Source organism: Acomys minous (genome assembly GCF_964271855.1).
Source record: "Acomys minous genome assembly, chromosome: 13".
Classification (NCBI taxonomy): Eukaryota; Metazoa; Chordata; class Mammalia; order Rodentia; family Muridae; genus Acomys; species Acomys minous.
The window spans coordinates 110,939,240-110,953,044 of NC_140495.1; the positions used below are offsets into that span (position 1 = coordinate 110,939,240).

General features: G+C 55.1%; 1 protein-coding gene across 4 annotated transcripts in view; it reads right to left on the minus strand.

Moving 5' to 3' along the window:
• TNXB (tenascin XB) overlaps positions 1 to 13,805 on the minus strand; it is a 62,964-nt gene that overhangs the window by 47,375 nt on the left and 1,784 nt on the right. For all 4 annotated transcript variants that reach the window (XM_084751817.1, XM_084751818.1, XM_084751816.1 and 1 more), the window contains exons 2-4: positions 4,609 to 4,992; positions 2,310 to 4,148; positions 1,895 to 2,010 (exon numbers count right to left, since the gene is read on the minus strand). In XM_084751817.1, coding sequence (XP_084607943.1) covers positions 1,895 to 2,010; positions 2,310 to 4,148; positions 4,609 to 4,978 — 2,325 coding nt within the window. In that variant the 5' untranslated portion in view covers positions 4,979 to 4,992. The remainder of the gene's footprint in view (positions 1 to 1,894; positions 2,011 to 2,309; positions 4,149 to 4,608; positions 4,993 to 13,805) is intronic.

Sequence of the window (13,805 nt, forward strand, 5' to 3'; positions counted from 1 at the left end):
GTGTGTGTGTGTCTAGGGCTTCACCTGGACCAATGGACACACGTGTGGCCTTGTCTGCTATTTGCGGAGTGATGCGGGATAGGCCAGGTGACTGAGAAGCAAGAGAAATGGGCAGACCCTGAGTGTAGCTATGGACAGGGCGGTCCCCAGCGAGGGGTCACAGGCTTCCTCCTTGTCCTCGCTGTGCTCCCAAATGTCTTAAGAGCAAGTCGGAGGCAGAGAAAGAACGCTCTGAGAAGCACTGATGACAGGAGCTGGGAAAACAAGTTCACGACTCAGAATTATTGCACCGACCCAGACAGCTTGGCCTAAACCAAGAAGGGTAACACTGAACAGAGGCGAAGGCAAAGCCCATATATGGCCCTGGGGGAGGGGCAGGGCGCTGCCTTCCACCCTCCCCCCTTCTCTCCTCGCTGTAGTGCTTCCTTTTTGCTTGCTTATCTGTAATTTTTTCTTTTTTCCCCTCTTTTTTGGTGGGCTGTTGTTTGCTTGGGGGTTTTGTTGAGAAAGGATTTCTCTGTGTAGCCCTTGCTGTCCTGGAGCTAGCTCTGTAGACCAGGCTGGCTTCGAACTTAGAGATCCACCTGCCGCTGTCGGCTTACCTATGATTTCTAAATGTTTTGCTTTGGGTCTCTGTGAGATCTGCAATAAACAGATAAATATGTGGCTGGAGTCAGGTGTGGTGGCACACACCTTTAATCCCAGCGCTCCAGAGGCAGAGGCAGGCAGATCTCTGGGAGTTCAAGGCCAGCCTGGTCTACAAAGTGAGTCCGTGATAGCCAGGGCTACACAGAGAAACCCTGTCTCGGAAAACAAAACAAAACAAAAAGATAAACATGGTCAAAACCTAGGGCAGCCTGCGTGATGCGTGACTGCAGGTCCAGAGTCAGCCGGCGCATGCGTCTCCCCGTCTGGGGGATGTGCACAAAAAGCCAGAGGCATAGAAAAGTGAAGAATCTGAAAACAAAGCGTTGAGGGTAAAAAGAGGGCTAAGGGCTTGCCTGAGAAGAATGAGGTGATGGCCGAGCACTCTGAGCACAAGAAGCAAGGAGAGCGCCATGAACCCCGATGCTGTTGCCCAAAGCCAAGGTGTGGAATGGGGCCTGACTTGTACTGAGCACAAAAACTAACAGCAATGACCACTGAGCACATGAGCAGTAAGCTCACCACCACCACCACCTCCACCACCACCACCACCACCATCACCACCACCACCATCACCACCACCACCACCACCACCACCACCACCTCCACCACCACCACCACCACCATCACCACCACCACCACCACCACCACCACCACCACCTCCACCACCACCACCACCACCATCACCACCATCACCATCACCACCACCACCATCACCACCATCACCACCATCACCATCACCACCACCACCATCACCACCACCACCACCTCCACCACCACCACCACCACCACCACCACCACCATCACCACCATCACCATCACCACCACCACCATCACCACCACCACCACCACCTCCACCACCACCACCACCACCACCACCACCATCACCACCACCACCACCACCACCACCACCATCACCACCATCACCATCACCACCACCATCATCACCACCACCACCACCACCTCCACCACCACCACCACCATCACCACCATCACCACCATCACCACCATCACCACCACCACCACCATCACCACCACCACCACCACCACCACCACCACCATCACCACCACCACCACCATCACCACCATCACCACCACCACCCTAATTTCAATAACCATATTGAGGCCTCTGTGCCCAGCAGGTAAAATGGCATCTAGAGCAGACTCAGTACCAGCCATCAGGAGTCTCCAGCCCTCCCTCTCCCTTCCCCCAATGCTGCCCATTTAGCCCCCTCTTGCTTGCCCTCACCATGGGGATAAACTGGATTTCATAGGCATCCACGGGTCCAGGAGCCCGGGTCCACTCTGTGCGCACGGTCGTCTCCTCCAGGAGGTGCATCCTCATGTTCTGGATGGCTGGTATCTCTGCCCAGAGTGGAGTAGGGAAAGCGGTTAGCCACAGAGAGGCACACCTTTGCTCCCAAAGTCCAAAGAGGGCCTAAGTGTCTGTCAGCTTCCACCACGTCCTGAGTATAAACACCCAAAGGCAACCCTCTCCCCACAGATCTAAAGGTCAGACTTTGCACTGGCATGGATTTGTGCAGTCAGGGTCCTTCCAGTTAGCCCCTCCCTCCCTCTATCGGAACATTTCCCTCCGTTCTCCCTAGGCCTCTCAGTGTAACAGAACTGTGTCTGCCCCAGCGTTGCCCGTTGCCCTGGCTCACCTTCCCCGCAGTCATCCCCAGCGTAGCCATCTTGGCAGACACACGTGCCCTGGAGACACTCTCCCCTGCCGCGACAGTCACCTGGGCATGTCTGGATGGCACAGTCTGGGCCTCTGAAGCCCTCAACACACACACACTGGCCAGCCCGGCACAGTTCCCGGGGCCCACAGCCCCCAGGGCAGGCACTGGCAGGAGGCTCTTCCTGCCCACAGTCCTCTCCGCTGTAGCCAGCGTAGCACACGCACACTCCCTGCACACAGCGCCCACGGCCGCGACAATCGGCTGGGCAGGTGCGGGTGGCACACGCGGGGCCGGTGTAGCCTGGGTTGCACACACAGCGCCCGTCCTCACAGCGGCCGCGCCGGTGGCAGTCTGCCAGGCAGGTACGAATGCTGCAGTCTTCGCCCGCGTAGCCCGCGTGGCACACGCAGAAGCCTTCCTGGCACACGCCGTGCTGGCTGCAGTCGTGTGGGCACCGTCTTACGCCGCAGTCCTCACCCGAGTAGCCTTCATCGCACACGCAGACCCCGTCCAGGCACCGGCCGCGGCCCCTACAGCCGCCGGGACAGCTGCGCGTGCTGCAGTCATCGCCCGAGTAGCCCACGTCGCACACGCACACGCCGTCCTCGCAGTGGCCGTGGCCGCGGCAGTCCCCAGGGCACCGGCGGCTCCCGCAGTCCTCTCCAGTGAAGGCCGGATTGCACACGCAGCGGCCGTCCACGCAGCGCCCGCGCCCACGACAGTCACCAGGGCAGGCACGCGTGCCACAGTCCCGGCCTGTGTACCCAGGCCAGCACACGCAGCGGCCACTCTCGCATCTCCCGCGGCCCTGACAGTCCCCGGGACAGCTGCGCACCCCGCAGTCCTCGCCGCTGTAGCCCGCGTGGCACACGCACACGCCGTCCTCGCAGCGCCCGCGGCCCCTGCAGTCCCGAGGGCAGGCCCGCGCGCTGCAGTCCGCGCCGGTGTACCCGGGCCAGCACACGCAGCGGCCGTCCTCGCAGTGGCCCCTCTGGTTACAGCTCCCGGGGCAGCTCCGCACCCCGCAGTCGTCGCCGCTGTAGCCTGCGTCGCAGATACATTCCCCGTCCTCGCAGCGGCCCCGGCCATGGCAGTCCCGCGGGCACGTCCGCTTGCTGCAGTCCTCGCCCGAGTACCCGGGCCAGCACACGCAGCGGCCGTCCACGCAGCGCCCTCCGTCGCCACAGTCCCAGGGGCAGCTCCTCACGCCGCAGTCTTCGCCGCCGTAGCCGGGGTCGCACACGCAGCGGCCGTCCACGCAGCGGCCCCTCTGGCTGCAGCCCCTGGGACAGCTCCGCACCCCGCAGTCCTCACCGGAGTAGCCGGGGTTGCACACGCAGCGGCCGTCCACGCAGCGGCCCCTCTGGCTGCAGCCTTGGGGACAGCTCCGCACCCCGCAGTCCTCACCCGAGTAGCCGGGGTCGCACACGCAGCGTCCTTCCTCGCAGCGGCCCCTCTGGTTACAGTTGCGAGGGCAGGAGCGCTGGCTGCAGTCGGGGCCCGAGAAGCCGGCGCGACACACGCAGACACCCTGCACGCAGCGCCCGCGCCCCTGACAGTCTCCGGGGCAAGAGGGCCAGCCACAGGTGGGGCCACTGTAGCCGGGGAAGCACACGCAGCGTCCTCTGACGCAGCGACCCTGGTCGTTGCAGTCCTCGGGACAGGCCTTGGGGGCTGAGGGCGGAGGCGAGGTGGGCGTCTTTGTGTCCGTAGGGTCTGAGCAGGTGGGTCCACCCCAGCCAGGCTCGCAGGAGCAGGCGCAGCGGCTCAGGTCAAAGACACCGTGGAGGCTGCAGAGGCTTCGCACATCGGTCTGGCCTGGTGTAGGAAAAAGTGAGACCCAGCCCATGTAACTATCCTGTGGCCAGCCAGCTCCTTTGGGGTGGGTCATTTTTATTTTATTTTTGGTTTTTCGAGACAGGGTTTCTCTGTGTAGCCTTGGCTGTCCTGGACTCCCTTTGTAGACCAGGCTGGCCTCGGACTCACAGCGATCCGCCTGCCTCTGCCTCCTGAGTGCTGCGATTAAAGGCTTGTGCCACCACGCCCGGCTCCTGGGGTGGGTCATTTTAGCTCCTGGTTGCTTAGCCTACATGCCCTCTCTCGGGATCTTAGCAAGCGTTGGGATTGCCTCTAGTCAGCCTTCACCCCTAAGGACCAGAAAGTGGCACGTTTTCTCATTTACACCAAGACCTTGATGTCACTCTGGCAGCGTTCCCACCCTGACCCTCTTCTTCGTCCTCTGTGCCCTCCCCACACCCCACCCCAGTCAGCTACTCACCTGTGCCAGCCTGGGGGTTTGAGGGACAGCACGGCCCTGAGCAATGCTCCTTAAGCCCTTTCACCAGCTCCTCCAGGATCTCCAGCCGGACCCTCAGGGCCTGCACCTCGGAAGCAGGCACAGGAGGTTCCGAGCCCGGGGGACAGCCACAGCCAGCCGAAGGGGGCAGGTTGATGCGGTGGGTGAACACCACCTGCTTCTCCCCGCCTTCCACAGTGTGCTCATACGTCCGAGAAGGGCCCCCTGGCTGGGGAGGAGGGCGCGGGGCAGGGCGCGTCACATTGGACCGAGGAGAGAAAGGGCCGGCTCCGGCTGAAGCAAGCAACACCAGCAGAGTCAGAACAGCTGTCGGGGCACGTGGAGCTGCCATCGTCACTCGGGAGGCTGCAGGGAGAGGGCGAAACCTGTCACCTCACCCCCTGCACACAGAACAGGACCCACACACATGAAAATCCAAGCCTAACGGGAGCCGGGCCAGATCTGCTCCAGGGGCCTTTCTGGTTCCTCTCCTGCAGCTGGCATTAGCTACTTTGTGGGTTCTTCTTTTTTCTCCCCTGTCAAGGCCCTAACACTAGATAAGGGGCGGAGGACAGAGAGGAAGGCAGAGATCCCTGAATAAATTCAGGGGTCCCAAAGCGGACTCCATTATCTACCATTAGACCACTTCCTGCTGGTTAGGGGCTCCGGCGTTCTTGGGGCAAGCTTGGTCTTTGCTGTCAGGACATCTGACTTATTTTTCTTCTTTGCTCACGACTACTTAACAAACCACCAGTGACAGCGACACCAGTGAAAGCAACAGCAACCACAACCAACAACCCTTGTCAGGTCTCTAGCATTCATGTATGTACCCTATGAAAAGCTCCCAGAATTCCAAACACCACACAATCGTAGAAACTACCTGCAGCTGGCAAAACCAAGGCTCTGCTAGAGCACGAGGCAAATCATAGTCACTGCTGCAAAGCAGTCTGACGTCCACACAGACTAAATGAGATTAAAATGAAAACATTCTCATAATATTGCTGTGTTTTGTTTGTTTGTTTGTTTTAGACAGTTTCTCTATGTGGCCCTGGCTGTCCTGGACTCGCTTTACAGTGCAGGCTGTATAGATCTACACAGCAATCCTCCTGCCTCTGCCTCCTGAGTGCTGGGATCACAGGCGTGCGCCACCATGCCTGGCTTGCCTTTTAATTTTCTTATTCTTCTCTCACACATTCCCTCCCATCCACAGCCTCCCCTCCCTCCGTCCCTCCCAGGTCCCCTCCCCCCACCTCCCCTTCCCCAGATCCAATCTTCCTCCTCTTTCCCTCAGAAAAGAGCAGGCATCCCAGGGACATTAACCAGTCACGGCATCGTAAGACAGGAACATCAACCAATCACAGCATTGTAAGCTAGGGCCATCAACCAATCACGGCATCATAAACCAGGGCTATCAGCCAATCACAGTATCGTAAGCCAGGGATATCAACCAATCACGGCATTGTAAGTTACAATAAGACCAGGTACAAACCTTCACCTCAAAGATGGTGGAACCAACCCAGTAGGAGGAAAAGGGTTCCAGGAGTATCGCCTTTTAATTTGTTTTAATGAGCTCAAATAATTCCCAGTAAAAACCACAGCTCTTCCTCAGGACTGTCAAATATCAAGATTTACAAAAACACGAGGACATGCAGCGGGGTAGACTAGGACTCAAAAAACAACCCCTGTGTATGTGGCCAGGGCATTGATAACTAAGGTACTATGGAAATTAAAAAGAGAAAGGCTGTGGCTGAGGGGCGGCTAGGGGCTTAAAGGCACACGCTGCTCTTGTAGTGGTCCGAGGTTCAGTTCCCTGCACTCACACAGTGGGTGCTCACAACCCTTTGTAACTCGTTCCAGGGGATCTGATGCCCTAAACGAAATCAAGTAAGTAAATAATGTTGTATCAGCTGAAGGTCTACACGGGCGGGGAGGGGGGGTTGGGGGAGGGGCTTGGTCTGTACCTTATATCCAAATACAGAAATTAATGTGAGCTGAATCGTTGTAGTGAGGATTTTGGTTTCTTTAAAAACCTAGTTATGTGCCACACACCTTTAATCCCAGCACTCGGGAGGCAGAGGCAGGCAGATCTCTATGAGTTCGAGGCCAGCCTGGTCTACAGAGTGAGTCCAGGACAGCCAGGGCTACACAGAGAAACCCTGTCTCAAAAAACAAAAATCAAACACACACACACACAAAACCTAGTTATGTGAATGTGTTTCTGTTTTAATCTGAGGTGTGGACAGACTGTGCACAGCAGCAGACTATAATGTGCCTGGTGCTCTTGCGGGGCGTGAGCTTTGTCAGCTCCAGATAGTTTAATTCTGAGAACTCTTGAGGGGTATAGATGGGGGAGTGCTGAGCGGGCCTGTGCAGCTCTGCTCTCCGTCCTGCTGCTGTGCTCGCCGCTGTGTCTGCCATCGCTGGTTGCTGGTTTGCTGGACGCTGGAGAGCTACAAAGACTGGACTTTCCCAAGGGACCGGATGGCCCTGACCATGAGCAGAGACGCTGCCCCGCTCCACTAACCTGTCCCACCTGCCTGGCACTGGGACGCTGGAAGGGACTGGGGTGGAAAAGGGTTAGAGGGGAGGTAGAGATATCAGACTCCCAATAACACGGCCAGAAAACAAAACAAAACAACACGCCAACAGGTCACGGTCCTAAATACAAAACGGTTGCCATAGCAACACAGAAGAAAACACGGGACAGATCTTTGTGACCGGAGTAAGTGAAAATTGCTTCAGTGAGGTGCACAATGGCTTAACCACAGCAGAATGGACACAGCAGACCTCGCTCCCTGTTGCCGATGGAGCATTCTGGGCAGGGGCTCTGCCACGGCGCTCTATGTCTAGCTCAAGAATTGAAACCATCTGGTCATCAAATGACATCAGTAAGAAAATAAGACACGCCACAGATGGGAGAAAACGTGTTAGGTAAACATGAGAGGGAGAGGGAGGAGGGGGTGGGCGATGGGTCCACTGGTAAAGGGTGAAGTTAGAGCCTGATTTCTCCCTCAGCCCCGTGGGAAAGCCAGGTGCCAAGGACACAACCGTAAGCCCAGGGCCGCGGCGGGAGGGGGTAAGGCAAGTCTAGCCCGAGGGCTGAGCTGCAGGTCCAGGAACCCTGCCTCAAAGAGTTAGGTGGAGGGACATAAAAGACACGCCAACATTGAGCTCCGGCCTCCACATAGACATGTACACATATGAACATATACATAAAACCTAAAATAAAAAACTGGGGCTCGGGGGCTGGAAAGCTGGCTCGGAGGGGAAGAGTGTGTGCTGCTCTGAATTAGGTGACAGCACCAGTACCTATGCTGAGCGGCTCACAACTGCTGTGACTCCAGCTCCAGGGGATTGGATGCCCTCTTCTGGACTCTAGGCAACAACTCACACGTGTGTGCATACACACACACACACACACACACACACACACACACACACATCTGAAAACAAACTAAGTCTAAAATTTAAATTAAACAACAACCAAAAAACAAAGCTGGGTCCTCTGCAAGAGCAACAGTTGTTTCTTTTGTTGTTGTTGTTGATTTGTTGTTGTTTTGTTCTTTTGAGACAGGGTTTCTCTGTGTATCAGCTCTGGCTGTCCTGGAACTCACTTTGTAAACCAGGCTGGCCTCGAACTCACAGCGATCCACCTGCCTCTGCCTCCCGAGGGCTGGGATTAAAGGCATGTGCCACCACGCCCGGCTGCAACAGTTGTTTCTGAGCACAGAGTCTTGTTGCCTCGGCCCCCTGCATTTTGGGATGACAGGCGCACACTGCCACACCCCACTGGATGTGAATGAGCTTTAGTTACATTAACTGAAACTCAACTCGATTGGACAAGTGATGGCAGAGACAGAATATTATGCAGCAAGAAAAACTTTACACACAACATGGATGAATGACGGAAAGCAGACACAGAAGGATAATGCTCCAGATGGTGTGAGCTGTGCAGGCGCTAGACCAGGCAGAGCGTATCTGCGCTCTTAGGAGATAAAATGGGATTACCGTTAGGGCTACTACAGAGGGGGGAATCTCTGGGATGTCCTGTGCCTTGATCTGGGTGGGGGTAAACGGATGTGTGTACAACTCCCACAGCTGTACCCTTAGAACTTGTTACCTCACTGTCCTTGCTGATGTCACATCCCTCCAGCCACCACACTTTCCTTCACTCTGCACGCATTCCTCAATCCACTCCAAGTGGCTTCCCCAACCCTTCAAAATGACCAAAGAACCCCCCGCCATTGTCTCCCACAAAATATAAGGATGCCTGTCTTCATCTTACTCAGCTTCTCTCAGGGCCAGTCTGTTGGTCGCCTCTCCCATTTTTGAAGTGTGTTACGTACAGTGTGGCAGCAGCCTCTCTTACCACCATGTGGGGGCGGGGATTGAACTCACGTCCTCAGGCTTGGCAGCAAGCACCTTTACCCGCTGAGCCATCTCACCATCCATCCTCACACACCCCCACTGCCTCATACTCTGTTTTCTTTACAAACCCCAGAGGGCTCTGTGACTCTTGGACACCTGGGAAGGGGCTGGAGCCACGGAGGGACTGCATTTTACTCAGCATTTGGTACAGGCTCCCCAGAAGGATCGCCACGTGCACTGGGTATCCACCTAAGCATCCAGCCTGGTGACTTCAACGCCTGGCCTGCGTGCCCATGTGGAGACCAGCCTCTCTTTATACCCACAATGCATATCTCAACGCTTAGCAGAGGATTTTTTTCCTGCAGTAAAGATGAGAACAGATAGTCGGGTGTGGTGGCGCACACCTGTAATCCCAGCACTTGGGGAGTCAGGGACAGACCAGCCTGGTTTACAAAATGAGTCCAGGACAACCGGGGGCTACACAGAGAAACCCTGTCTTGAAAAACAAACAAAGATTAGAACAGAGACCCACACCTGGCTAACGTGCACAGGATAAAAGTGTGTGGGGTACTCAGTCCTAAAAGGGACTTCTATCGCACACTTCTCCACAAGGCTTTGGGGAGAAAAATCACAGCAGGGGGGGCCAGAAAAATGTTAAGGGCCAACAGCAGTATCTTCCAGACACGACAGCACCTACAGCACACGTGACCTCGGAACCCCAGCCTGAGGGGGTGGGTAGAGGCTCACAAACCCTCAGCTGGAATCTGGGGGTGTCCTGTTCTGCATCCAGCCCTTTAGTGGCTCTTGTTGGGGGTTGATGTATTTTGGTGCTAATTAATAAAAGGCCACACCTAGGCAGGGCAAATGAGATAGGCGTGGCTGAGGTTCCCAGGCTTGGAAAGAGAGAATTTTGGGAAGAAGAGAGTCCTGAGGAGAGGAGAGGAGAAGAAGGTTGCGCCATCGTGGGTTAGGTGGAGGAGAAGCACGTGGCCGGCGTGGATGGAGGACGTGGCCGGCGTGGATGGAGGACGTGGCTCAGAAGAAGAACATTAGCAAACACTTGGGATTATGGGTGGGAGGTAGCTTGACAGAAGTTATTAGAAGCAGACGGCATGGGATTGGGGCAGGTATGGGAAATGGGAGGTAGTTTAGAGGATTAATATCTGCCCTGCCCCAGGCTAACTAATGCTATTTGAAAATATGACAGGTGTCTGTGTCTTGACTGATTGCCAGTGGTAATACTGACCTAATACTAATTATAGGCCTGATAATACACATTATTAGGCTGTATTGGAAATTAACAACAACAAAGTGCGGTCTCCATTCCCGTGGAACAGTGGTCATCAGTCCCGCCATCTCCCAGCAGTCCTCACTACTTCATCTCCCGTGACTTCCCCCTTCAATCTGAGCCCGTTGGCTGCCCTGTTGGGGTATGTGTGTGCGCGCGCTCGGGTGCCGTGGTGCATGTATGACGTGAGAGGGTAAGCTGTTGGTGTACGCGTGTGTGTGCTCAAGTGCTGTGGTGCATGTATGACGTGAGAGAGTAAGCTGTTGGTGTACGCGTGTGTGTGCTCGGGTGCCGTGGTGCATGTGTGACGTGAGTGGGTAAGCTGTTGGTGTACGTGTGTGTGCTCGGGTGCTGTGGTGCATGTATGACGTGAGAGAGTAAGCTGTGGCAGCCTCTCTCCCTCCACCGTGTGCGTGCTGGAGAGGGAACCCAGGTCTCACGCTTGGCAGCAAACTGCCTTTACCCATCTCCCCATCCACCCCCACGAGGGAGTAAAGGCTTCACTCTCCACGTCCCGTGCCAAACCCTAACCCTGTGTATACAGCCCCCATCCGTGGAGCACTCTTGCTCATCACTTCACCCTTCCGGTCTCACCCTGACATCACCCACAGAAGCCTTCTTGGCCAGGCGGAGGACCCGCCACGCCACGTGACGGGCTCCCACAGTTCTTGTGATCACGTGTGGAGAGGGCGGGGCTGCTACTTTCTTATGTGGCCAGGGCGGGGCTGCTACTTTCTTGCCTCCCAAGCACCTCATTACACAGTGAGGGGACAGAAGACACCGCCATTTTTCTTCTCGTTCTGATTGGAGTCTCTGTCCTTGTGCCCAGCACATCCAATGTGCTGGGTAAACATTTATTGACTTTAATAACGATTGTAAAGTCCAATCTAAACCCAGAACTAGTAGGAAGGCTGCAAGAACGGGACCAAGGTCAAGCCAGGACCACGGACAGAGTCTGGGCTGGAAGTCCTGCAGAAATAGTAGCTGGGCCCAAGGAGTCGGTGACCAGGTGGGGAGGATGCTGGGAGGACCAGACGGTTCTGGGAAACAGCAGAAGATATGTGACGTAATAAAGCTGGTCATAAGCAGAGCTACTGGGCCCACAGACACGCTGAGGGAGGTAGCCACAGCAGACCTGGCGGCAACAGCCCCAGGCGGGGGGAACTACCAAGGCAGCACAGATCGGCAGACTCTTCAACTGTGGCTTATTTGCACTGTGAGGTAAAAAAGCCATGAGGACAAACTACAGTCTGTGCACTATACTGTTTCTTAATCAAATAAGAAAACCAGACAGACAAAAAGTGTGCTGATGGCCAGACAATGGTGGCACACCCCATTAATCTCAGCACTTGGGAGGCAGGAGGAGGACCACTGAGTTCGAGGCCAGCCTCTTCTACAAAGTAAGTCCAGGACAGCTAAGACTACAGAGAAACCCAAGCTAAAAAAAAGAAAGAAAGAAAAAAAGAAAAGAAAAGAAGAGAAAGGCACTAAATAGTCTACTGAAGAAAGTTTGAGTGGGCATGTCAGTGCACACCTGTGATCCCAGCACCTGGGAGGCAGAGGCAGACAGATCTCTGTAAGTTAGGGGCTAGCCTGGTCTACAGAGTGAGTTTCCAGGACAGCCAGGGATACACAGTGAAATTCTGTATCAAAAATTTTAAATAGAAAAAAATAAAGAGATATGAGTCTTGAGCTGGGGTGTGACGTCCTTGAAGTAGTGACCAGGAGAGGCGGGTGCTGGGGATGGATTGGTTGGTGCTGTATGCCTGCCTGTGAGCTCATGGCTTGGGAAGCAGGGGCGGGAATGTAGAACCAGTCTGGGATACATTGCAAGACACTCTCCCTCTCAGACACCAAGGGCTGGAGAGGGCCATGGAGATGGGTCAATATGAGCAAAGTACAGTCCCTCGGGAGGCAGAGGCAGGCGGATCTCTGTGAGTTCGAGGCCAACCTGGTCTACAAAGAAAGTCCAGACCAACCAAGGGTACAGGGAAGCCCTTTAAATCCCCCTCCCCAAATAAATAAAAGCACAAAGATATATATATATATAATGAAACTCACATTGGCCTAAAATCCAAAAGAGGACTGGAGTGGAGCTCAGTGGCGGAGCGCAAGCCTGGGTTCATCATGTCAGACAGGGTGCACAGGCGTGGGGAGGAAGAAAATTGTATTTTTTCATGTTTTTATTAAATCTACTTATTTTGTGTGTGGACATGAACATGCCACGGTGGAGATGGTGTGGTGTTGAAGTTTTGGGAGTCAGTTCTCTCCTTTTACCACGTGGGTCCCAGGGACTAAACTGAGGTTGTCAGGCTTGGCAGCAGGAGCCTTTACCTGCTGAGCCATCTTGCTGGCCCTCAAAGATATTTATTTACATACCTAGCTATATTTTTATTGGTTTTTATTGTTTGAGGATCATCAGTCCAGGGCTCTGTGTGTGCTCAGCCCAAGGTACCTTTTGTGGAAAAATAAAAGACAAAAAGAAGCCAAGTTGAAGTGCTGGGGTTTAGACTCAGAGTTCCTCGTGTTCGTGTGTGTGCGCTTGTGGAATTTCCTGAGACAGTTTGAGCAAAAGGAATGAGGCAGCAGAGAGGCTCTGATGAACAGGGAGCAGGAGAGGCAGGGTGGGCTCGAGCTGGGGCAAGAGATGAGCGATGCAGGCAGGTGCCCAGGTCATCTAGAACAGAGAGTGGTGGGAACACCGCGTGGCCAGGAGGGACGCGCAGTCTCCCTCCCCCAACACCACATCTCCTACACTCCTCTGGTCAAAGAGAAAGGTGTTTCAGGGCCGCCAGACACTATGTTCCCTGACTGGTGATCAAGAGACAGAAGGAGTCACTCAGAGGTGGGGTGCCTGCCTAGCTCTAAGTTTGATCCCCAGAATTATATAAACTAGGTGTGGTGGCACTGAGGAGGTAGAGGCAGAAGGGTCCCCAGGCCAAAGCCAGTCTTGGCATAGCAAACTTAAGAATAGTTTAGGCTGCTAAGACCCTGTCTCAAGGACTAAAATAAAATAAAGAGACAGGAGAGTTGGGGGACAGACTGTTTCCATGTGAGGTGCCTGCCCTAGGCAGGAGGGCCAGAGGCAAGGATGCCCTTTTCTCTGAGCGTGGCCTACCCTCCCTGTCACTCTGTGCTTGAGGAGCTGAGAATAACCCCTGCGCCAACTATAGGCGCATGCACACACAAATATGTGGCATATGCACATACAACCACCTGTTTGTCCACAGACACGAGTGCACCTGTACATGAATCTACACAGCAGCATTTTTACAGATGTATGAGCGGCTCAGGCAACCCCTCACCCCCCACTCCCCACCCCCCTCGTGGCCGCTCCCCACCTGGTCACTGGGAAACGTCTGAGAAAGTGGGTTGCACTAGCACGGAGGGCAGCTGAGAACTGCGCTGTAGTGTGGACAGCACAGGGCGCTGCTCACTCCACACCCCGGGGGCCTCTAGGTAGCCAGCTGGATCCATTTAGGTGGTAAGGGGTCTTTGCGGCAGGAAAAAAAATGAAGAAACC